Source organism: Miscanthus floridulus, chromosome 8 (assembly GCF_019320115.1).
Source record: "Miscanthus floridulus cultivar M001 chromosome 8, ASM1932011v1, whole genome shotgun sequence".
Lineage (NCBI taxonomy): Eukaryota > Viridiplantae > Streptophyta > Magnoliopsida > Poales > Poaceae > Miscanthus > Miscanthus floridulus.
In genome coordinates this window covers 27,571,844-27,597,183 of record NC_089587.1, presented here as the reverse complement: position 1 = coordinate 27,597,183, position 25,340 = coordinate 27,571,844, and the positions used below count along the sequence as shown (strand labels likewise).

The 25,340-nt window shown below is 43.6% G+C and overlaps 3 protein-coding genes and 1 long non-coding RNA gene across 8 annotated transcripts; 1 reads left to right on the top strand and 3 right to left on the bottom strand.

The window, feature by feature from the left end:
• Window positions 1–723: 723 nt before the first annotated feature.
• LOC136468755 (uncharacterized) lies at window positions 724–1,455 on the bottom strand. Its single transcript, XM_066467207.1, has one exon. The coding sequence runs from the start codon at window positions 1,453–1,455 to the stop codon at window positions 724–726; it is 732 nt and encodes a 243-aa protein (XP_066323304.1).
• A 15,560-nt stretch (window positions 1,456–17,015) lies between these two features.
• LOC136476051 (uncharacterized) lies at window positions 17,016–17,750 on the bottom strand. Its single transcript, XR_010763394.1, has 2 exons — window positions 17,613–17,750; window positions 17,016–17,344 (listed from the first exon to the last, which is right to left on the bottom strand). It is a non-coding gene; the product is annotated as an uncharacterized lncRNA (long non-coding RNA).
• On the top strand, window positions 17,340–18,755 carry LOC136476049 (protein OXIDATIVE STRESS 3-like). Its single transcript, XM_066473729.1, has 2 exons — window positions 17,340–17,872; window positions 18,422–18,755. The coding sequence occupies exons 1-2, from the start codon at window positions 17,598–17,600 to the stop codon at window positions 18,753–18,755; spliced, it is 609 nt and encodes a 202-aa protein (XP_066329826.1). The 5' UTR covers window positions 17,340–17,597.
• Window positions 18,756–18,776: 21 nt separating this feature from the next.
• On the bottom strand, window positions 18,777–25,311 carry LOC136476048 (endoribonuclease YBEY, chloroplastic-like). 5 transcript variants are annotated; one of them, XM_066473725.1, is made up of 12 exons: window positions 24,853–25,309; window positions 24,426–24,677; window positions 24,246–24,341; window positions 23,585–23,759; window positions 23,408–23,488; window positions 23,217–23,317; window positions 22,350–22,442; window positions 21,637–21,708; window positions 21,174–21,293; window positions 21,032–21,082; window positions 19,838–20,023; window positions 19,301–19,701 (listed from the first exon to the last, which is right to left on the bottom strand). In XM_066473725.1, the coding sequence occupies exons 1-12, from the start codon at window positions 25,180–25,182 to the stop codon at window positions 19,651–19,653; spliced, it is 1,608 nt and encodes a 535-aa protein (XP_066329822.1). In that variant the 5' UTR covers window positions 25,183–25,309; the 3' UTR covers window positions 19,301–19,650. The 5 variants fall into 5 exon arrangements, 4 of the variants coding, with proteins under 4 accessions (XP_066329824.1, XP_066329822.1, XP_066329825.1 ...); XM_066473726.1 differs by having other exon boundaries at window positions 19,306–19,701; window positions 23,217–23,296; window positions 24,853–25,308; XR_010763393.1 differs by lacking the exon at window positions 21,032–21,082 and having other exon boundaries at window positions 18,777–19,701; window positions 19,838–20,003; window positions 24,853–25,311.
• Window positions 25,312–25,340: the final 29 nt, after the last annotated feature.

The following is a 25,340-nucleotide window of genomic DNA, read 5'->3' as shown; positions in this document are numbered from 1 at the left end:
GAGCGGCGGCGCGAGGGCAAGGAGAGAGAGAGAGGAGGCATCGGCATGCGCGAGCGTGAAGATGGGGATGGGGTGGGTGGGGGCGGTGATTGCGGCGTTTTAGCGACCTACGCGCAGACGGGAGGTGGGTATCGCAGGGGAGGCAGAGCGAAGACGACAAAAAAAAGTTGCATGAAAAAATAATCTTACTTTTGTTCTTTTTAGTTGTAGGAGATGTAGACCAATGCCGATGGCACGGAAGGGGTCCCTATTTTCTAAAGTTGTGTTTGTACTGATGGCAAAGGTACAATTGCTATTTCCACCTTCAAGGCTTCAACCAACAACCAACTAACCGCTATATATGAGCCGTCAATGGCAGATAAGAGAAACAAAAATACGATTCGATAAGGACCCGTTCGTTTACCGCGGAACGGAGGCCTGGAACAGTTCTGGATGGAATGACAAGTTTATTTATAGTAGTAAAGATCAGATGGATTATTTCTGGCCCTCAATCCGCACCAAACGAACGAGGCCTAAGGAAAACAAGATTCGGCGGTAACTCATAATTTGTAGGGGCACATAAGAGGTGGCTATAGAATTAAAGGGCGATATGCTATTAATGGAATTTCCTCGACAGTGTTAGAATGGCTATATATACTGTCCATAATTAAAGCCAGAACTAGCAACAGCAATTTTAAAAAACCTAGCTGAACACATGAACTCGTCGCCGTGAGCGTCTAAGTTTCACCGCCCGTCTAGGAAGGCGTTGCACCTGCAGATCGGGCACGTCGAGTGGCCCTGCAGCCACTGATCGATGCAGTGGCGGTGGAACACGTGCAGGCACAGTGGCAGCCGCTTCGCCGTCTCCTCCTTGTCCACGTTGGCCAAGCAGATGGCGCAGTACTTGGACGGCCCGCCGTCGCTCTGGCGCTCGCACGGCGGCCGCGGGACGTCGTCGGCACGCGCTTTGCCGCGCGCGGCCGGTGGCTCCCGGGGAAGCGCGGCCATGCGACTACCACGGTCTCCGTGCCTTTGGGCCAAAGGCACGCGCTGGTGCTCGTACGGGTACGGCGACGGCGACAGCGGCAGGACGTCGTCATCGGCGCGGACACCTGCTCCGCCGCGCGCGGCCGGTGCCTCACGAGGAAGCGCGCCTATGCCGCCAGCAGCACGGTCTCCGTCCACCTGCGCCACGGATGATGACGACGACGGCTGCGGCAGCAGCAGCAGCGAGGGTCCGCCGCGGCGCGGAAGGCGCGTGGAGCGCGGCCACGGGACGAGGTCGGCGCAGACGCGCGGGTAGTAGGCGACGCTGATGGTGACCCAGAAGACGAGGACGACGGCCATCGCGAAGGTGGCACCGTAGCGCCGCGCCGCCGCGATCCGGACGATGGCGTAGACGAGCGCGCTCGGGAGGCCGATGCAGGCCGCGGTGGCGATGGCCAGCGCCCACACGCGGGTCACGCAGTCCGCCATGGGACGCCGGCCAGCCAGCCTCCTCTGCTCTTGGAGACTCGGAGTTGGGGAGTTCCGGGGGAAATGGATGGCGAAGCCGCCGCCAAAGGGAGGGAGACCGAGTGATACAGTAATTGTGTGTCACCGGTCACGAACGATCGAGCTACAGTGGTTCTTTGAGTCCTTTCCCACCCTCGTTTGCGTGTGGGGCCCACAGCAGATGCAGCCCATCGTCCTGGTCATTTAGCTGATAAGCTGTCATGGCTGAGCTGATGACTGATTTGTTGTTTTAAAAAAAAATACTGAAAAAGTACTGTTGGCCTCCGTTCCCACAGGTTTGCTTTCCCCGTCAGCAGGTGCGTGCGTTGCATTCTTTTGTTTTCCAAATCCCAAATCTGGGTACTTCAGTATCTCTCTCTCAAATACGAGGAATGGGCTGACGACAGCCCCCCTGTGGTGAGGATTTTTTTTTTTTGCCTTTGCTCAAAAGAATGGGTTTAGCTTTTATTAGCGAAACCACTACGTACATTAAAGATTGGCAAGGTGACACCTTCCTCCCTAAGCTACCTTCCCATTGCAAACTAGCTACGCCTAGCTAGGCAGCTAGGCTAAGACATATATTATGGCAGTGTAGTGTACAGTAAGCCTGTAATTAAGGATCGGAGCCTACCTAGCTCGGCTCCATGGAGTTATCTCTTGATCGGTGATAGCACCATTTGTAGCCTAAGGAAAGTTGGAACTGCTGCGTCCAATGACGGAGCCAGAAAAAAATTATAGCTGGGGCGAATTGTAACGACAAAATGAACCAAAAGGCACCGCATTCACATTGCACCTTATTAAGGTACTACAATCACACAAAATTCACATACTACAATCACCCCCAAATATTACAAAAACGCTGCAATCACAAATGGTATGTTCACGTACCTCAAATTTGAAGAATAAACTAATAGTTCTTGATCACTTAATCCATATACACCTTCACCCTCCTTGTGATGGACCTCCTCCTCTCCTCCCTCCATCGGAGCAGAGCAGTAGAAGCCAACAGCGCTAGGAGGCGGGCGGGGACGCCGGGCGGCGCTGGGCCGGCCGGGTGGCGAGCCGGTGTGTCGAGTGGCGGGTGGTGGCGGGCGAGTGGCCGTTCTGGCACTCCGCGTCCGTGTGGCGCGGTGCCCTATTAGCCAGTGGGCGGCGGGCGGCCGGGTGGTGACCAACTCCTCGCGAGTCGCGACCTCGCCTAGGGCGTCGGTGCGTCGCTGCAAATTGGGGAATCGGGGAACGAATCCACCGGTTGCCAATTGGGCTTAGGGAAGCAGTGTGCGACGGTGGGCGGGCCTCTCACCTCTATTGGGCTGAACAATGTGAAGAAAAAGCCCATCTTCCGGTTTCTTCCTCCGTGCACCATCGCGCAGGTCGCTCTGCTCGTGCTTGCGACTCCTCGCCGCCGGGGACCTGAGTTTAAGGAAGAAGCGGGGGTCCGGGGGTCTGGGACGAGCTCGCCGGTAGCTGGGGCGGCCGCCCCACCCCGCCGCTAGGGTGGCTCCGCCAGTGGCTGCGTCCATGTATTATTGTTGGCGATAGTTGGCAAAGGAAATTTGTGTGGCAGATTTGATTTTATTTGGTCTTTTTGGACTTTGTGGTAGCTTGTGGCGAGGGTGACACTTGATGGGCTCCATCGCATGTTGGTTTGTCATAGTTTCTATTGTATGGTATAGACGTATATATAGTAATGTAATTGTATTTAGTATTTGTACAGTTTTTAAGTCTGGTTTATAAACTTGATCAGTTTTTTTTCTTCGTATTAATTAGAATCATGCCCGTGCAACGCACGGCAGCACAAATTTTTGCCCATGGTTAAAGCGACAGATTTGATCATTTTTAGAAATTGATAAAAGTTAATAAGCGATTTTGCATTAGGAATCCTATAAACTATTTTCGAATCCATTTAGGTCTAATAACAAATAGTAACAGACGAGACGAATCCAGTAGCAAAATAGCACCGAGCATGCTTACTTCTATGTTAAAATGGAGATTTCTACGAACAATGAGTTGAAATGGATTGCATTTTGATGTATTAGTAGAAAGTTGCTTGCATTTGCTTTGCTCCATGTCTTAAAAAACCTAGGTGACATGAAGGAAAAACTAAGTGTACCATGTACCTATAGTATCAGGAACTCACTGTATGCTCATGCGTTGCAACGGAGCCACGATTTTTTTTGTCACGCCTACGGCCAATATCAACTTAATTTGCCAGTTTTATATCCTATCTCGCATCCGCACATAACCGAACTTGGATTATTCGTATCTGTATGCATATTAAAAGTCCACAAAATTCGGATTCACATAGGAGAGGAGCGGGAAATTTTCTCACATACAGATTGGAATTAATTAATGAACATCATCATCTTTTAGGCCATAGATGCGTGATGGCCTGATGGGCCTAGTAGCTTAATTAGGTACTACCAATGACCAATGCATGCTCTGACGCGTACTTGCCCGCCCGACCGATCTGTTAGAGCAAGTATAACAGCAGGTTGTAAGCCGATTAATGCTGAGGTGGAGGAGAGAAGAGAGGAGAGAGAGGAGAAGCGGGCTGTAAGTTTACAGCCGGTTTGAACACAAGAACAAAAAAAAAGTCTGTGAGAAAGACAAGTGAACCATGTATTAACTATAAAGAGCTAACTATTGTATGCATGGCTTCCGGCCTGTTACGAATGGCTTCGCATGCGGCCAATCGGTGCAACATGTCGGAGGTGTGGTATTTTTTTTTCGTTTGGAGCGCGGGTCTACGCCTGGCTGATCTTTCCTTTTTTTTCCGATTTGATTTCTTTTTTTTTCCCGTTTATAGCGCGGGTTCTGTGCGCGGGCACGACGGGGTGACGGAGGGAAGCTATGTATGACGCGGACTCTGCGGATAAGGGACTGTTCTCGTATTAAAGTCAGATGATAAGTTGGTTTAATGATAATTTATTGTGAGAAACAAATACTATAAATTTTAACTGATAAGCCGCTTAATAACTTCAAACGAACAGGCCTTACGTAGGAGCACGTGCTGCGCGCGGGCCACGGGCCACGGGGTGTTGTGTCCGACACAGTGATAGGCAGCGGGAGCAAGGCTATTAATTATGCACATGACGATGACAATAGTTATTTTTTAGTTGCATGTAATAGATAATAGATTAGTATACAATGGTTCCAGATCTAAAAAAACATCACCGCGGTCGCAGTCGAACACGAGGAATATATACGCGGCAACCGCGGTCTACATGTCCTTCTCCATCGTCGTCATCTCCGGCACGCAGCGATCGGTCGAACTAGAATCGCATCGTCACGGGGCTTGGCTTCTTGGCTTGTGTGTTTTCGGGGGAAACAAGGCCAGTAGATTCAACCAGAGGAGAAGCATAAGTAGTGGGACGTTGCTCAAAAGAGGACGTTGCGTTGGTACAGCCAGCCAGGGACACTCCAGTACTTTAAACCCTCGAAACCTTTGAAAGAGATGCATGCCTACGCAAGCAACACCGTACCATGCAAGAAGCTAAGTGCGTGTTTAGTTCGTGAATTTTGAAAATTTGGCTACTTCGTTTTTATTTGGCAACTAGTGTTCAATCATGGACTAATTAGGCTCAAAACGTTCGTCTCGCAATTTCCAACAAAACTGTGCAATTTGTTTTTTTCATCTACATTTAATGCTCCATGCACGTATCGTAAGATTCGATGTGATGGCTACTGTAGCACTTTTTAGAAATTTGGTTAGGAACTAAACAAGCACTAATTATTATCCACACACATAGACGGGTAGACGGTAGACGGCTCCACTTCCCGAAGCTACAGAAATTTGGCTTACGTTGATTTGTTGTGAGAGAAAAATACTATTTCTTAGCTGAAAAGTACTGCTGAAGTAGTGTTGAAGAGCATAGCACAAAATTATAGATTGGTAAATGTGCATTATTCAGCACATTTGAAACCTTTGAAAGAGATGTTTACGCAAGCAACACCCTACCAAGAAGCTAATTATCTACACATATACGGGTAGACGGTAGACGGCTCTAATAAGGCGACCAGACAGGCACAGAGCTGCTGCGCTGTGGCGATTTTTTTTAATTTTAATATTTTTTTAAACTAATTTTAAATCTAACACCGTCTGTTTTTTTAATCTAACATTTTTGTTCGCACCAATTGCCCTGGCGCGGTCAAATGCCTGTGCCGCGTCATGCATGGTGGCGCGGCAGCGGGCTGACGTGGCGACGACCGGAATCACGATCGTTGACGTGGCAGGGCTCTACCACGCCACCGATCTTGGCGCGACACTGTCGCGCCACGGAGCATAGTGCGGCTGAGGCAAATAAATATCGTGAGCGAGCCCGCCCGCCCGCACGCACCCCTGCCCGCCCGCCCGCCGCCAGCCGCACGCGCCCCGCCGCCGCGCAGCGCCCGCACGCGCCCGCGCCGGCCGCGCCACGAACGCCATCGCGTCAAGGCCGCCCGCTCCTAAGGTACCTTACTCTCGATTTCATGTTATTTTGATTATTATTGTTTTAGGATAATTAGTGATTTATGATAATTAGGAATTTAGGATAGTTAGTAATTTAGGATAGTTAGGGTTTTATGATTGTTATTGATTTATGATAGTTTGTTAAATTTAGGATAGTTAGGTTAATGAATTTGTTTGGGATTTACGTAGGTAGTTTTTAGGTTTGAGGTTGTGTGTTCTAGGATAGTTAGGATTTTAGGTTTAGGGATTGATTAGGTATTTATTATTTAATTTATAGTTAGTTATTTAATTAGGGATTTTGGGTATAGATACTAGTTTACAAATGTCGATACTTACTAGTGCGTGATACGTCGATTTTGATGACTTCATGAAGTTTCATCAAATGCATATATTTCTAGTGAAGTTGTTTATGTTATTAGTGCGTGATATGTCTGTTAATGTTACTTTGAATATATACATATGCTTTCATATTGTGTTCGTATTGCATAACAAGTAGTTCAAATTTTACAATGCTACATAATGTTAATTTGAATTTTGTTAATTTGAATACTCTAACGTTAAGTTAAATAATTTGTAACAGGATGGCCCCTCCCACGCAGCACCCGTTGTACCCTATTCTTAAGGTGGAGTACGACGACCAGCACCGAGCACACATCTTGAGTGACAACGACGCAGAGGTGGCCTTGCTTACTTTAAGGCTCCGCACGCACACTAGGGCGCACCAGTGGGACGAGCGTTATGTGTCGTACCCGTACATACGGCATGCCGGCTCCCTCGAGCTTATCCGTGTTGTCAACCACGGTCTTCCGCCCCTTGACCTAGCATTACTTACTGCAGCTGTAGACAGGTGCGAATGCATTCTTTGTACGTAAACTTTTTTGTAACAAATTTGAGGCAACTAACCGTTGTTCTATTCTTATAACAGGTGAAGGCCTGAGACCCACACGTTTCACCTACCTTATCGCGAGATGACCTTGACCATGCAGGACGTGAAGGCTATTTTTTGCCTTCGGTTGGGGGGACTTCCAGTGACAGGGATAGTTGACAACGATCACGGGAGAGAGCTGGTGGCTCAGTTTACTGGCTTTCTTCCACCGGATGACGAGGCTTCCAAGAAAAATAAGTGAGAAATTGAAGCCTATTTAATACTTGCATTACTTTCCTATAGCCATTGAGTCTTATTTTCTTTGGTAAATTTCAGGAAAACTTCTGGTATTTCGTCGTCCTGGATCACTGAGCGCTTTGATTACTTAGACCCACGGGCTGATGAGGCTCAGATCGACAGGTTCGCTCGAGTGTGGCTCTGTCACTTTCTTGGTGCTTTTCTCTTCCCAGACGCCTCGGGCAACACCATCAGCTGGATCTTCCTTGACATACTACGCCAACCGTGGGAGAACATAGCGGCGTACAGCTAAGGCAGCGCAGTTTTGGCATGGACGTATCGACAGCTATGTGTTGCCTACCATCGCACCTCAGGGTATGCGAACCTTGGAGGTTGCTCGTACCTACTCCAGGTTTGGTGTTGGGAACGATGGCCCGTTGGAAGGCCCCTTAATACTGGTTTACCGGTAAGTACTTTGGTTTATTATATTCTTTGATATGGTTACATATGATGAGTTTATTAATGGCTAATTCATTATCGTGTTCAATGCAACAATGAAACGGGTACAATACACTCCCTACAGCTCTGTTTATCTGGACGAAATCAGAGTTAGTCAGAGGGAATGCGAGGCGCAAGTACATGGAGTACACGGACGGTCTCGACGTCCTAACATAGCACCAGGTTATGCTCTCTTTATTACCATACATGTGTCTTGTTCGATCTACACTATATCACAGCCTAACTCAATTACGAAATATTCAGGTGCATGGGTGTTCTTAGGATGCTCCAAAGCTCCAGTACTATCTCAGTCCTGTCACTAGGGACGAGTTAGAGGAGTATCACTGCAACGTCCCTCTTATTTTCTTCCACGTGGTCGAGATTTACTTGCCTGTCAGGGTCTGCAGATAGTTTGGAAGAATGACAGGCTGCCCACCACCACTTTACTCCACCAACCAAGGATTGCACAGGTGCGTTATCGATTAATAACAAAGCTACAATTCAGAGGTGTGTGTGTGGTACAACTAACATCGTTTTGTTGCAGGTATGACCACAGGAAGAGGTACAAGACCAAGGATTGACGCGTGACACACAACGCGCACATCCACTTGTGGGAGACCAGGGAACGGCAGCCGGTCCATGCGGGTCCTCCACACGACCAGCATACCTTCGACGAGTACATGCGCTGGCTTCACAGGTCTACGAGGACATATATCAAGCCCCCGTACACTAAGGAGGCGATTGACGAGGACTCGGAAGAAGATATGATCGAAGATGTGTACGACGTTGCCACTAGAGAGGACACACAGCTATAGAGAGCCCCGCTATAATGATACGTGGTAAGATACTTAAATGGTACAATTTGTTATCCATTTGGTATTAAGTATGTATACTAAAACTATTCAACCGCATTTCTGTACCCAGGCGACACAATTGTCGAGGTTGTCCAACGAAGCAGCATTCCGGCTTCACGAGTCTAGAGGGCAGGGGCCAGGCATTCTCGAGGCTTTTGTGGAGGTAAACATAAACTAGTCTGTTCCGAAATTGTTTCTTTAGTGTATATGCGTTTGGAAAATGCACTAACTTTAACGTCTATTTATGTAGAAGATGAAGAAGAGCTGCAAGAAGCTAGCTCAAAAGCTGAGCTGCATGGACACTCCTTATGAGGAACCGCCACTCCTGGCGTGGTCGGGTGGCACGTCTTCAGCCTCTTTGAGGACACCAGCCGACTCTTCTCAGCCGGTGACAGGTGCCACTTCCGTGGTGCGTACACCACCACATCATAGCGCTGGGAAGGACCCTGCAACCGAGGACGACGATGACGATGAGGACGACCCCCCGGACTTCCGCAGACAGCACGACCAGTGGGATGATTGTCCGCAGGACGGGATCGGCATGTCTCAGCTAGGTGGTGCCCCACTTGGTACCTAAGGAGCCTCACAGGTACTAACAAAGGTAGTTTCTTTAAATACGTAGGCTACATGAACTAACGATCATAAAGAATTCTAAGTAATCGTGCATATCATATACTTTATTTATTTGCTTCATATTCATTTTAATGCGTCGCGACATCACTGCATGCGAGATTAAGTAGCAACTAGTTCAGAAACTAGCAGTCCCGGGGCATCTCGACGCCGGTGGATGGCGTCTTGCGCAAGGGGTCGAGGAAGCCGAGGTCCATGGTCGCGTCGCCGCCGATCCTTCAATATGGGGCTAAAAAGCCAAATAAATAAGTTCCCTTAAAAATATTCGTTTTAATCCGATTCAATTTTTTATAATCGATTAATTAACATGGTGGTTAACCGTATTATGAAAGACGGAAAAATATCATTGGCTTATCAAATTCTCTATTCGGCCGTGAAAAAAATTCAACAAAAGACAGAAACAAATCCACTATTGATTTTACGTCAAGCAATACTTAGAATAACTCCCACTATCGGCGCGACGCGTTCCGATTAAACCGTCCAGGTACAGCCGGGTGGGCGGCGGGTGTGGCGGCGAGGCGGGCTTGCTGCTCGGGCAGGCGGGACTGGCCACGGGGTTTCATTCGGCTCTGCCGCGCCACGGATCAGGGCGCGTCACTGCCGCGCCAAGGTCGATGGCGCGGCAGACCATGCCACGTCATCGGTCAGCGAATCTGATCGCCGCCACATCAGCCCTCTGCCGCACTACCATGCATGGCGCGGCACAGGCATTTGGCCGCGCCAGGGCAATAGGCGCGGCCAAAAGTGTTAGTTAAAAAAAAAACAAACAATATTAGATTTTAAATTAGTTTTCAAAAAGTGTTAAAATTAAAAAAAAATCGCTGTGGCACGGCGGCAGACATGTATGAGGCTCGATGTCAGGGGCACAAAAGGTACTGTAGTGGGCCACAAAAGCATTTGAGTTCAAAAAATGGGCCCAACGGGCCTTAATTAGCTTATAACTTTGTGTGTAAAAAACTCGACCTGCGGGGGTTATGACGGCCCCTGGATTTTCCGTTAAGAAGAAGATCTTCTCATACAGATCGAGAAAACCCCCGAACCCCTGCCCCCATCCTGACGTAGGAGGTGTCGTAACCCTGTGAGAACTGGGCCGGAGCCTTCCACTGTACTTTGGCACATGGGGACGGGCGAGGGGATTTTTTTAACCTCAGCCTGAAATTCGCTTCCACGGGAAGTCGAACCCAGGACCTAAGGAGTGCCGCTGGGTCACCTAACCGTTTGAGCTAGGCGTGTATTCCATTGTTTCTTTGACAATATTTGGGGTTACACATTTCGCTAGTGGATATAGTAAGTGCTATGGGACCTCAAAAAAGTAAGTGCTACAGGAGATGGATGGCTGAGAAGAAATACATTTTCCTCACAAGTAGTGGCTATGTTCGAATTTCATTTGAAATTCGCACATATGTTGTTTACAATAAATGCGTCAATACTACCGTTAAGACAACCGGAAGGCCGGACGTCTCGCTCCACTCACTGTCGCATGCGTCGCTCGCCTAATAAAAAAAATCAACTCCTGCACGCCTCGCTCCGCTCCGCTTCGCTCCCGCACGCAGCGCTCGACTACCAGCCCTACCAGATGCGGTGCTTAGCTAACGGCCCTGCCAGGCGCGACGCGAGGCCACTGCCTTCCTACCCTGTCGCACAACCACCGCCGAGACGCTGCCTACAAGCCCCGCCGGGCCGCGGTCTCCGGTGAACTCCACGTGCCGACGGGCCTCCATTCTCCAAGCAGCAAGGATATATTTGTGCTCTGTATGTTACAAGCGTCAATTTTAAGTGTTTCAAATATTTCAGAGGTATGTTGCAAGTGTTTTATATGGATGTTGCAAAGTAGATCGGGATGTTGCATATGTTACAATGGTTGTACACGTATGTTACGAGCTCCTGTTCTCAATGTTTTATTTATTTTTTTTCTGACGTATGTTGCAAGTGTGTTTATCTGGATGTTGCATATGCTTTCACACATATGATGCAAGTGTTTTATCTGGATGTTGTGTATGTTTATAATGGTTTCAAGTGTTTTTACAAGTGTTTCGGACGCATGTTTCAAATGTTTCATTTGTTTTTAGACGTGTATTGCAATTGTTGCATCTGAATGTTTTAAAACTAGATCGAGTATTGCATCTCCCTCCTCGCCGTTCTGCAATCTTGCCTCGGTGCCAGGCGCGGGAAGGCGGAGGCGGTCCTCACTGGTACGGGTGGTCCCCATGTGCTTGCGGATGGACGCAGCAGGCGAGACGTGGACAAGCAGGCGTGGAACACGAGATGGTGGGCAGCGGCGCAGGCGTCCGTACGGGGAGCTAGCGCCCGGACGTCCGGGTGCTAGCCACGCCTCAATAAATGTGGTAAATGAGATCAAATGTACTCCACTGTCCATTTCAAACTGTAAATTTGTTCATTTTTTTCTAAATATATAGCTTTCATTATTTCCCGTTTTTACAAAAAAAAAAAAGGGGCCACCGGTGGCTACAAATAGACCATAAATATTATTCTGTAAGCTCCTAGACTATATAATTGGACACTAAACACAATAACGGAGTCCTAACATATAATATGCCCCCAACAATGATATTAGCAAATCCCCACTTACCGGCCAGTGGACAGTGGTGTTGCCGTAAACAGCTCTAATGATACCTGATAATGATATTAGCATCCCCTAATGATCTCGTAGACATCTGACAACCCGAACAAGCCGGTGTTCTTCACTTGCCCATTTGAGATCAGCTCCATCACATTCCTCCATCTGTAGTCTGGGCACAGGATCAACGGGAGCTGCGGCCTCTTGCACTGACGTAGTGATGAACTCCCCGAGCTTGAAGCCTGGTGTAGGTTAGGGGATGCGGCCGCACGGTAGAGAGATGAGGGAGGGAGGTTCCTGGCATACTTCTCAATTGGACGCCGATAAGGCGTGACCCGTCGCGCACACGCGTAGCGCGCGACCCCAGGTCCCAAACCTGCACGCGCGACTGAGCCTCACGGGCGTTCCTCGGTTCCCACTTCCACTTGCGTGAGTCTGTCTCTGACCATAGCACCTAAAATAAAAGACTCATTTATCCTTTGAATAGTGATACAGATAAAAGATTCAATACTTATTCGGCATCTTCTCCAATAACAAGACCTAAAAGAGAATTCTTTCTACAAATGGATCTACAGGAGAGAGGATGCCTAGATTTGGGTTGTGCCTCTCAGGCAACATAAAATAGGTCTCCTGTATAGATACTCTGTTGGAGGCTGATTTTTAATCTTTTGCTATCTATTTTGGGTTTGGATGCCCATATAAATTCCTTGTTGAAGAGAGTATGATGTATGGTGCCCAACTAGCCCCGCTACTCTGCATGTCATGCTGACGCAAACCAAAAAACAAAAATATTTTCTTAGAATTGCTATAACTTTTAAATATTGTATCCGTTTTCAATTTCGTCTGTACCAGTGTGTTCTACGTGATGAGACGAACAAAACTAGACACCGGTTGCATATATTTCAAAGAATTTTATTTTAGTAGCAATTTATGTGTAAATATATGCTAGGAGATTTATATATGAGTTACTACCACGTAATACTAAATCTACTACTCCAAAAAAATATATTAAAGTTTTTACATAGTTTCTATAGCTTGCATTATCTCCAATTCTCCATGGACTGCGATAAGCCGCTGCTACTCCAAAAATAAACTAAAGTTTTTTACATGGTATGCACATCGATGGTTACCATAGAAATATAATAGATTTGTTATATAGTATTTAAATAAAAGTATAAACCCCTAAAGATAGTAACGAACCAGAACAAGACAAGCTACAATCTGGAAGAACAAATTATTAAAATGAACATTGTATAAGCTGCCAATTAGAGGGACAAGTTATTATAAAACACATTAAAAAAAGCCAGAAACCTGACTTGCCGCCAACTGCGAGCATTTATTAAAAAATGAGGGTAACAATACAAAACAAGACAATATGCAATATGTGGGCAAATTATTAGAACAAGCATTGTATAAGCTGCCAACTAGATGAGCAAGTTATTATAAAACACACTATATAAGTCAGGAACATGACTAGATGAAAATTGGAGGGGCATACAAGAGTAGCAACCCAAAATAAGATAAGCTGCACCCTAAGAGGCAAATTATTAGAACAAGCATTGCATAAGGAGCCAACTTAGAGGGTAAATTATTATACAACTAATATGTAGGATTTAAGAATGCATTAGAACCTAAAAGGGCGATTGAGATCCGAAACTAAAAAAATATTAAAAAAACATGACTGAAAACTGAAACTAAAAGAAACTGACAAAATTTGACTGAAAACTAAAGGGAGCGGGGGGGGGGGGGGGGGGGGGGGGGGGGGGGCAAATTTTTTTATGGCAACTTATGTGTGCAATGGTTATACTTTTATAACAACTTATACATTGTAGGTGATGCAACTGATATGCAGGATTTAGAAGACATTCGAACCTAAAAGGTGTCAGATAAACTGAAACTAAAAAAAACATGACTGAAAATTGAAACAAAATAAAACTTAACTGAAAACTGAAATTGGGGGTAAATTTTTTTGTGGCAACTTATATGTGCAATGACTACTTGTTTATAACAACTTATACATTGTAGGTGAGACAACTAATATAGAAAATTTAGGAAGACATTCGAACCTAAAAGTGTGACTGAAATATGAAACTAAAAAAATAAAAAAAAAACTTGACTGAAAAATGAAACTAAAAAAACTGAAAAAATACTTGATTGAAAACTAAAACAAAAAACATTAAAAAACAAGACTGATAACGGAAACTAAACTGGAAACTGAAACTCTGTGGTCACTTATGTGTGTAATAGCTACCTTTTATAACAACTTATATATTATAGCTGAGGCAACTAATATGTAGGATTTAGGAAGACATTCAAACCTAAAAGGGCGACTGAAAACTGAAACTAAAAAAAATTTAAAAAAAAAAACAAGACTTATTGGTCCCTAAAATTAAATAGACTTAAATAAGATAACTGAACCTTAGCTCCGCAAAACTGAACCTGAACCTTTACACAATAGACTAGACTAAGACTAATAAACTAAGCTAAACCTGAACCTAATTGCTGCAACTAAATTTGACTGAACCTGAATCTATGAACTGATACTGAAACTGAACTGATGATGGAAAGATAACAGAGAGGAACTGAAATAGCTAAGACTGAAATATGACCGACCCTGAATCTATGAATGAACTAACATTGAAAATGAATACTGAAATGTAAAACTGAACTTCTATCCAACAAAAGCAACAGGAGCATGTACTAGAAGCAGAAACTAAACTTATACCGAATCTGAACTGATGATGGAAAGACAACAGAGAGGAACTAAAATAGCTAAGACTGAAATTAAAAATGAACAATACTAAAATAAAAATGAACTATACTGAACTAAGACTGAACATTACTGAAATAGTTAAGTTCATCATTCTGAGTGAACAATACTGAAAATTACTGAAATAAAAATGAATAATAATGAACTAACACTGAACAAAAATGAAAGAGCATTGCAAGCGTGATGCTCGGCTTCGGATGATTTCCAGGGGAATCATCACGTTGTTTCCTGTGAAATTCCTGCCGCCGCTAAAATAAAGCTACCGCTTTTGCTCAAGGATCCCAAACAGCAGCAGCGACAGCTCGCTCTGTGGCCGATCTGCACCACGAGAGCCGGCAGCGTCGCCGGCGAGGTGGCCACGGCGATAGAGCGGTTGAAGCCTGGCGTCCGCATCGTTCTGGCCTGGGTATACTACAGCCTGCGCCCCGGCGTCGTGCCGTTCCTGTGGGAGTCCAAGCCCGGCACGCCCAAGAGCGGCGGGGGCGCCGTCGGCGCAACGGCAGCCGTGTCGCCTGCGCCCGCCGAGATGATGGCAGCTCATCAACAACTCCTGCCTATATCGTCGCTGCCGTCCTACCACTCGTCCCAGCTGAAGAAGGGGAGGAGGTGCCGCCGTGCCAGGCGGCGGTTGGCCTCGTGAGGGCGCTCCTCGCCGCACTCGGCATCAGGAGGCGCGGCGGAGAAGGAGACGCTCGGGTTGGAGGATTGGTGCTTCGGGCCTGGGGAGGCGATGGCCACTACTCTGAGCGCGACCAGTCGCTTATTACACTTTTCGTTCTCAATTCCAATTCCTAGGCTCTCACATTACTAGAGAGTAGAGACGGAACCAAAACTCTTGCCCAACTATGGTGGGCTTGTCACATTAGGCCTCGTTCGTTTGTTCAATGTTGAAAACAGGCATCTTAATTTCTCTTCCTGGATCGAGTGGATCCTAGCGGTTTACTGAAACCTGGTCACCAATGAATCCGGCTCAGGAATAAAAACTCTAGAAACGAGCCGCTCTGATCCACTTGTAATGGGTCATTCCGAGGCAACCGAACGAGCTCAGTAGGGTGTGTGGAGAGCTAGGCTGAATTAGATTGGTACAATAAACCGACGAGTTTATATATGATGCCGAAAGTGCAAATCATAAGTATTGTGATCTATTTAAGAACGCGGGTAGAGTTTCACTCTAATTACTATATACCGCCTTCAAAAAAAATTCTACTCAGCCGACCCAACTGAAAAAAGGAAAATTAATCTGCCACGCAAGCTTAATACTTGACGATATGACCAAATATGGTCAAACGTTGATACTTGGACCATCAATGGTAATTTTTTTTGAAAAGGTAAATTTCATTCAAAGCTTAATACACAGTACAGAGATAGGACAAAAATTGCCCCTCTAGATAGCACAGTTTCTAGAATGCGTCGAAGATACCAGAGAACAAGCAAGAGCTAGGAATGGAAGCCTGACTTGCTTTCTTTATCAGACACTGTATTTGTGTCTCTACCAATTTTAATAATAGAATGCAGTATGTTGGCCGTGGTAACTGAAAGTCCGCTAGGATTGGCCACAAAGACCAATGACCCAGATTATGAAGCCTTTCCTTTCTCTTGGCCGCAGATGCCAACACTTCATTAGTGCAGCAGCGAGTTTAGCTGCCAGGTATTTATAACGTATTAACGTCGGGTTTGAAAAAGGAATCATATATGTGTAGGCTTGTCTTCAAGGTTACCTTAATAATCTTATGTACATGGTACTATAAGTAATATGTATTGTAGTAGTAAAAAATAACGGTAACGTTACACATCGGGAAAAAAAAAGCTCCATCAAATTTTTCTCGGAAACAGTAACCCTCACATTACTGTAGAGAACGGGCTACTCAAATTTCTTTTTGCTGAGGGGAATTTCTCTGAAAAAAATGTGAGAGGAATGGTCGAGCAGCCAATGTAGATTTTACAGGTCCATTGAGCACACTGAAAACCATTAAAAATGCTTAGACATGACATGCAGTGGACACAAGGCGACCAAGCATTCTCTTGCTACCTGGTGTGGGTTACTGAGTTATCCATGTCCGTCCGGCACCGTCGTTGCAAGCTTGCACGTAACGTTGCAAGTGCAGTAAGGGTATCTCCTCCTTGGTCCCTTCAGATATTCAGGTAGTATTGTGGATGCATTTCTGGCCTTTAGTGTTTCTGCAGAGAAGTCTTCAGTTACTAGTAATCTCCCAGGACAAATGCAGAGTTTGTTTTCCCTTTTTTATTGCTTTATGCTTGACAAATCATATGCAATTATAAATTTCGAAATTCTACGTGGCTTAACCGTAACGTGAGAATCACCCTTTGCACGTAAGCGTTCACTCCTAGGCTCCTAGAGTCCTAAAGCAATATGAATACAGATGCATAACCCTTTACGCGTAATGCACGTAACTGACAATTGTTTCTGTAGGAACCAGCGGATGCATCACCCTTCAGCAATATTTGTGTGAAACTGTAATATTTTTTTATATAAATCAACGAGTTCCAAAAATGCCCTAAGTAACTAAGCCAGTAGATTAATAAAATAGGAGTGATTCATAAAAGCTTTACGAGAAGCAAAGTTTTTTTTTCTCTTGTAAATATCTTGGAGCAAACAGCACCAACTAACCATCATTATTCCAGAGAAGAGACGTGTGTGCATGATAAGGGAGCATATCCATTGTTGACGACGACCTGACTGAGATCCAGCCGACTGGCTGTAAAAAGTCTACCAGACCACAATAAACAAACTAATCTCACTCTTATTTACCATTATTAACACCCTAGGCATGATCCCCAAGCTAACAGAATGCACCTCCTTGCCGCCATAATCTACGTTATCCTTCCTAATCCGCTGGGGTTAACTCTTTTTCTTGGCTTGAGATAAGATGCTTCTCTGTCTCAGCTAGAAGGCGTTGTTTCCACATGCTCCCCCCATCAGGATATCATGGATTTATCCAAATAACTGACTGATGTCCATTCCTTCCTGTCAACAACGAAGAGACAGAATTTATAAGTAATTAGATAGCAAAAGAAATATCGATATGGTAATCTATCAAGAAAGATCACATGGAGTAAGGGTAACTATCACTCGCTCCGTGGCCCCGAGTTGACAAAATTTATCTGACTAAACAAGACGCTTATCTAACCATTTGAATAGCTCTTCCTTTTTCTCCTATATATATCCACATAAGCTGCGTCCCTTTGCCTTCCAAACTTTGAACAGAGCTTCATATGAAATGGCAGAGCCTTACAACTTAGCATCTCATGCAGTACCCTTGTGTCACAAGGAGATATGCAATAAACCAGGTGATGATCACTCCGAGTCGGCTTCCTTCTCAGGCGCGTCCAGTGGGTCCTTGTGCTCATCAGCTTCAAATGTGTCTGATGATGCAACTTCTTCCCCACTCGGTCATCCCTCTCAGCCATCCTCAGCATCTTCGAGCACGTTGCATCTGGATGCCGAGGGTCCCCTGTATGAGTTATCCTCACTGCTAGATGAGCTTCCAATCAGGTGCATATATTGTCTTCCACTACACAACTGTAACTAATCTAGAGAAAACAACACCATGCTTGTTTATAGTCCAGTTTCCTTAAAAAAACATAATGGAAGTTTGTCCAATTTCTACAAATAAATCACAATGTGTCACCATGCTTCACAAAATAGTTTTGTAACTTTTACATTCCTGATAATGGTAGAGATAGATATAGCCTCAAAATTACAAATGCTCAAATAAATTTGCGATTTCTTTGCACTATTATCTTGTGTTATACTGGCAAATCTTCTGTTACTTGTTATAAAAAGCTTGCAAATTCACTTTCAGTTTAACGAAAGTTGATACTGCTCTGTGCTAACTAGTAGAGGTTCCCCTTTGCACAAGACCTATGATAAGTATGCAACAGAGTTCAACTTCACATGTATATTTGCTGAAAGGAAAAAAAATGAGTGGATATAAACACAATGCCATGATTATAAAAACACAAATAGTCAACATTGCTTTCATAAAATTTACTGCATATGCAAAGCATTCAAATTCATTTTCAAGTAATACAATTTCCACAGGAAAGGGCTGTCCAATTACTACCAAGGGAAGGCCCAATCATTCACATCTATATCTGATGCTACAAGTGTTCAAGACCTTGCGAAGAAAATTTCATATAGTAAGAGGATGAGAGCATGTAAAAGCTATTCAGTAGGATTAGACATGAACCAACGGTCAATCATCATACCAAGGCCAGGCAACAAGGTGATAGCAAAGAAGACCTCAAATGGTTCATTTGCTATAGTGCGAAGAACTAGCAACACCAGCCATTTGAACATCAGCACTAAATCATATGCACACCAGAGCAAGAGAGATGCACTCATGCATATTGATCTGCAACGAAGGGACAACTAGGGTGACAAGTCTCCACTTCCCATTGACCAGCTGTGCTTCGTGTGTGCTTTATACATGAAAAATCTGAACTATGTTTCCTTCTGCGATCAACCTGATTTCTTTTGTGCTTTATTTCACAATCCATATGAAGGTTGATCAATCAAATGGATGTAATGAGAAAGGGTGAGTCATAACAAAGCTCAACATGGCAGAAAATACAGTTATCTTTATCACAATGCCTCCATCGAATTCCTACTCATCAATTATACTCAGCATTCTTTCCATATAAACAAATATCAGCAAAGTGGATGAACCATTAACACGTTTTCTTAGCAGCGTTTATCAACACTACACAAAACAAACTATAAAATTTTTTGCGTAGAGTTAAAATGGTGTTGCAGATGACTTTGGACAGAAGCAAAGGCCACAAGATAAGCTCCAGTTGCCCAAGGCTGTGGCCCATTCAATTCTCTTTCCATGTACTCCCTCTGTCCAGAAAAAAAACGCAATTCTAGCTTTGAACCTGGACACGACGTGTGTCCAGATTCAGAGCTAGAATTGTGTTTTTTTTGGACAGAGGGAGTATCTCAAACAAAATGATCTGTTCAGAAGACAAGCAAGAAATTTATGTTATCTAAACTTTATTATAAGGCAAGTTTCCACTGACGTTACATACTTTGAATTTTAAGCATGACCTGAAGGAAATCTCTAAATTTCCATTCACCACCCCTTCCTTTTCCAAAATATAAAAAAATGCAAGAATTGCCAACTAAAAAGGATGGTGCTACGAACATACGATTTTTTTCAACCTTCAGAGCAAACATGTCCAAAGTGATAATTTTGTTCCTTTGGCGCATGCATTACGTCTACCATTCCACTTTTTTTTTTCTTAAGAACGATCCAGTAATGATTTGAATCATTTATTGCTCAGCCATCTGGTATAGTCTCCAACAGCATCAAGATCACACTGCAGGGAGGTAAACGACATTCATAAGAAAACTCTAATATCAGCACTTCCAGTTTTTAACAGAGTAACCCACAAATTGAGACAAGGCACAAAAATGAACACTAAATACAGTTCTTTAATGGGAATGAATTCTTACATCTTTTGTTATTCCAAGATGATCAAGTAGAATTCTTATACCACCACCCTTTGAAGCATTGAGGGGAACAATATCAATTGTATTTGGATGCATTTTGATAACATGTGCTTTCCCTTTGGTCAGTTCTGAACAATGCTGCCATAGGACAGATGAATCCTCTTTGGCACTGTCAAAAAGAAGCAATTTCTGCATGTACAAGTAAATAGTGTAAATCCAATTGAAATCAAACTTGTCTAAATCTATTTATCTGATCGGTTGAAGATGTATGGAGTGCTGCTCAACAGTATTTGTTATTCCTACAATTTTTTTGTTAAAGAGATTTGCTAAAGACATTTTATGAGCTATCTTGACATTTTATTAATCATACTACATTTCTTACCGCCTGGTGCAAGCGGTAGAGTCTTACCGCCTGTGACCGGAAGGTCCCGGGTTCGAGTCGCGGTCACCTCGCATTGCACAGGCGAGGGTAAGACTTGCCACTGACACCCTTCCCCAGACCCCGCACAGAGCAGGAGCTCTCTGCACTGGGTACGCCCTTTTTTTTATACTACATTTCTTCTTTCATCTCTGTTTACCTACAGAACCTCAACAATCTTACCTTATCATCTAAAAAGATAATATAGGAACAGAACCTAGCTCAGTTGCTCGCCCAGACCACCCAAGCTCGTGTCCCCATCAAGGCAAATTCAGGTGCCTATTTCTTCTTAACTAATATAAGTCACCAAGTTCCTCCTAGGTTGCTCAATGTTTTTTTATGTACAGAAATAATAAGGATCCTTACAAGCTGATACTCAGGATGATAATTTGAACCGACAACCTAAGAACAGGTTGACAAGCCTATCCTACTAAACTACTAATAGTGCTGCTTCAAGATTTGTGTTGGTAAGCAGGGCGATCTTCCTGTTCCTGCTACCTGCTAGTGCATTGGATGATCTATATAAATAGACCTACAGTTTGGAGCATTAAGAGTGAGGATGCTATGAGCTTATTATCTCATCAAAGGCTATAGATTTACTACTTCAAAGCTTTTTTTTTAATATCATACTTCTGTGACAACTTAAAAAAGTTCAACTAATATGCACCAGATACTAACAATATTGTCCAAAATAATCAAAAAAGAAAAGCCTACCAGCCTTATAAATACAATACATCATTATATGCTTGCCAACATTAAAGTAAGAGTACAAGACAAACCTGAATAGACGAACATTCCAAAAGATCCTCAATTGAATGCATCACTTTTACCTGATAATATGAAATTCAAAATTGCATCAACTGCCTAAAGCCTATCATAGTTAGAACATAAGTCTGTACAGCAAATATCTACAGGTCATACCTTGTTTTCATTATGTACAGTGTGCAACAAGTCAACAAATGGGTGTCTAAACAAGGTTAGACATTGTTCCTCACAGTACGCGACAAGAGGAATTTTATGCTTCAAGGAGTACAGAAATGCCTGCAAAACTTGCAAGTAACATAAATGATGATTTTTCCATGCCTAGAGAGTTTTTTTAACAAAAAATGAATAAAAGAGATACATAATTGTTAACAGAGGCGAAGGAAACATTGGTATGAAAAAAAGAGCTCATGCTCAAGGGGAGCGCATTACATGCCTATACCATCCAAAACCAATAACAAATAACACCTCAATTAATAAAAAATGGCCAATACCTCCAAATAAAGGAATAGTGGGTGCAGAATTAAAACTTCAACAGAAAAAAAAAACACATCTAACAAAAGAATATATGATAAAATTACAGAATAAGTATAGGAATAATTCAATGACATTATGTAATTACCTCCTTGCAGATATCTAAATCCAGTTCTGCTCTATAAACTTCTTCGCCATCCCTTCCACAGACAAGTGAACCCTGAACCAAATGTAGCAGAAATATAACTATTCGGGCACCAAGTATCATTTGAGAAAAGGGAAGATTCAAAGACACCAGTATATGTTCAGATAAACAAAGGAAAAAATGAGGGGGAGAGCTCAAAAGTCAGTACCACTTCCTTTGACATAATCCTTGCATGATGGCATGAGAAAACATCTTAATTTAACATATTTTCATTTGTATGCGGCTGATGGAATATATATTACATAATTGCAGAAACAACTTACATGGACAGGGCAGCAATTAAAGAAGCTTAACCTTGCCCTGAATAGTTCAAAATTTAAGTATTTAACCATGTCATATTCGCGCAACAAGGCAACATTTCATTCCAACCCATGTAACTTTACATGTTTTTTGATAAGCCATTTATTTCCTAGGAGAAAAATGAATATCAAGCAAAGAGTGTTTGGTCAAAGTTAATGACAAGGAACTCAATTTGGTTATGCTAAACTAGTGAACCACACATACATATATAAAGGACTTCTGAAATTATGTGAAATAAAAATATAAAATATGCTTTGGGCAAATGCATAATATTGGATGGCACACAAGTACACAGTTTTGATAAATAATCTCTACAAATCTTGAATTCTTATTCAAATAAATTGGATATAATGTACCTGCAAAAATACACCAGGTGAAGTCTCTGAAATAAAATCACCTTTTTCATGGAAATCAAGAAGCTTGAAGGTTCTAATGGTGGAAGCCCGACTCTAGATAAAGAACAAAATATCAACAACAACAACAAAGCCTTTAAGTCCCAAACAAGTTGGGGTAGGCTAGAGTTGAAACCCAGCAGAAGCAATCAAGGTTCAGGCACGTGGATAGCTGTCTTCCAAGCACTCCTATCTAAGGCTAAGTCTTTGGGTATATTCCATCCTTTCAAGTCTCCTTTTATTGCCTCTACCCAAGTCAACTTCGGTCTTCCTCTGCCTCTCTTCACGTTACTATTCTGGCTTAGGATTCCACTACGCACCGGTGCCTCTGGAGGTCCCCGTTGGACATGTCCAAACCATAAAAAAAGTAATATGAAGTGATAAGATTCTTAGAGGTTGTTGACACGCTTTAATTGTTCGTTGATCACATGATATTGTATTACTTATTATTGGAGTTCAGTAAAAAAAGTAATTATTGTATAATAGAATTTTTCTTTGGCAGGTTTACAGAGTTACTTAACATAAAGTATAAGTTCTAAAAGTATCTGTTTCATAGATTCTCTCAATCAATAAAAGATATGTAACTAGCCTATATACAATCAAAGAGAATTAGGAACAATTGACATAATTAAATTCACTTAATAAAGATCTAAACATCCTCTTATCAGCTTTCATGAGAATTTTCCCAAATGTTCCACATACTGTCTGTCTTGGGAAAGCTGGCATGTGATTGGTAAATGGTAATTTTAAAATCATTCTAAGACTAGCCTCCACTTCAGATCAGTGCCATTAGCATTGTGCGAACAAATACCATGAGTGCATAGTACCCACCTTTTCAGTAACCATGATAATATTTACTCCTGTTGCAATTGCCTCTCTCAAAGATACTATTGATTCTTCATGCAGGCCTCCTTCACAATACACAATAGTACCTTACCAATTTATTCGGAAGAAATTATACACTAGAACTTGGCAAGATTCAATTAGAAGCCAATATATTTCTAGGTGCTCAATCAACTCACCATCTATATCACAAATGATATGGCTTAGTTTGGGTTGATGTTTCTTTTGTAGGATCACTTTCTCTATATTGCTATCAGCCTCTGTATATAGTGAATGAATCCATAGGTAAGTGACGAGACGTAGATTGGCATTCATTTTCTTTTCTGTAATGGTTAAAACATGCAGAAGAAACTTACCAATAGAATTTTGTAAATGTTCCATACCAGTAGCAATATCATAGGCACTCTTAATTAATCCTTTTCCTCTCCATTCAAGAGTATTTAACATATGTTCTTCTTCCTTCTCCATCTCTTCTTCAGCCACTTTGCTGAGTTCATGGTCAAAGCCCAATAAATGCAATAGCCCATGCACCTATTGAAGTTTAAGTCAGTTAGCAAAAAAAGTGTGCAAGCTCTTTGGCTGGCATATGCAGGATGCTTCACAAAATACAGCAGTAATGGCAAAGAAGTATGCATAGAGGCATTCAGCTGTTGATACACAATGGCTGATGGAAATACGCAGTTGAGAGCACTAGTGCATCGTGCAACTTGCCATGACCTGTAGTCTCTATTTTTGCAGGCAGCTTTTAAATTTCAGATACTGCTCCACTAAAATAGTGCCATAAGCTTTTTATGACTTTGATACAAATTTTCTTAATGTTGTATTTTCCTATTGTGAAGGTTCAAAAGTGCAGTGTGAACTGAACATCACATTTGCCTTTGGAGGTACAAATTGCAGCAAAGCTGAACATGACTATATTGATAAATCTGACAACGACACAACTATTGATCCATTGATGCAACTGGAGAAGTTGGAGTTAAACATTATTAGGAAATAAAGAGAGGAAAACAAACCAACCATGAGAATTCTTATCTCATCAAGAAGTGTGTGGCCCCTTTCTTCTGCTTGCCGTCGAGCTGTTTCAACAGAAATTACTATATCACCCAACTGCAGCTGTCGAAGCAAAACAAAACATATAACGAAATGGGTCAAAAGAAGCATCCAAAATAAAAAGACTCATTTGGTAGGATGCCATACAATGGGAATATCAAGCTCTGGGATATGCTGAGACATTGACAGAACATCGGTAGCATGATCCTCATCCCTCCATTCCTTGTTGAGCTTCCTGATGAAACCATCATCACAAAGCAGCAGAGAGACCTCAATGCTAGCATACTTGTTCACATTGCATATAGAAGGATCTCTGGTAATGTAATCTGAGCCTTCAAGGTCGTTGAGGGCCAGCTTCGCTGCCTTCCCAACATCTGTCCGAAGAGTTTCTGCAATGCTCTGCACAGCAATTTGCAGTGAGATGGATACATTTATAATGCCAATTTAATTTAATATTACGTACAAATGCAAAGGGAAATACCACAAAGTGGCTTCAAATGCATACTCAATTTATTTTGAGAAAACCCTGCCTCATCAGTTCAAAACTGCAAAACTAGGCCCCCAAAGCTATTACCAGGATTTCAGGATCGTAGGGGAGGGCCTCCTCTATGCCAATTTGCACGCTGAGCTCGCCAGGGCCCTTCCGCGGCCTCCTCGCTCTCTTCCGCCTCAGCAACATCGGCGGCCGCGACGAGCGCCTTCGCCTCCCGAAGGTCGACGAGGCGTATTGCCGCGACGCGGCTACAATGATGGGAAGCAGGGTACGACCGTGGGGAGGAGGAGCAGGCGGCAGCGACCGGAGAGGGAGGAGCAGCCGCGGGGTGGAGCGGACGCTGGAGGTGGTAGAAGGGAGGATTTGGTGAGATGCGAGCGCGCGAGAGAGGAGCTGATGGAGGCGCACCATCGAGAGCAGCAGCAGATTGGCGTGGTGCGCGCGAGGAGTCTAGAAGGTTCTAGAAATTTTGGCCCGAGGGTGGCTGGCGAGGGAGGACCTCGACGACGACGGGGCCTGGGGAAGCTGCGAGGAAAAATGGAAGATAGGGTTTAACCGTTGAACCCCAG

Coding starts and splice junctions, on each gene's coding strand:
- LOC136476049 (XM_066473729.1), top strand. CDS start 17,598: ATGGCAGAGCCTTACAACTTAGCATCTCATGCAGTACCCTTGTGTCAC. Junction 17,873..18,421: donor CTAGATGAGCTTCCAATCAG/GTGCATATATTG, acceptor CAATTTCCACAG/GAAAGGGCTGTCCAATTACT.
- LOC136476048 (XM_066473725.1), bottom strand. CDS start 25,182: ATGGTGCGCCTCCATCAGCTCCTCTCTCGCGCGCTCGCATCTCACCAA. Junction 24,342..24,425: donor CAGAGCTTGATATTCCCATT/GTATGGCATCCT, acceptor TTGCTTCGACAG/CTGCAGTTGGGTGATATAGT. Junction 21,083..21,173: donor CTGTACATAATGAAAACAAG/GTATGACCTGTA, acceptor TCATATTATCAG/GTAAAAGTGATGCATTCAAT.
- LOC136468755 (XM_066467207.1), bottom strand. CDS start 1,455: ATGGCGGACTGCGTGACCCGCGTGTGGGCGCTGGCCATCGCCACCGCG.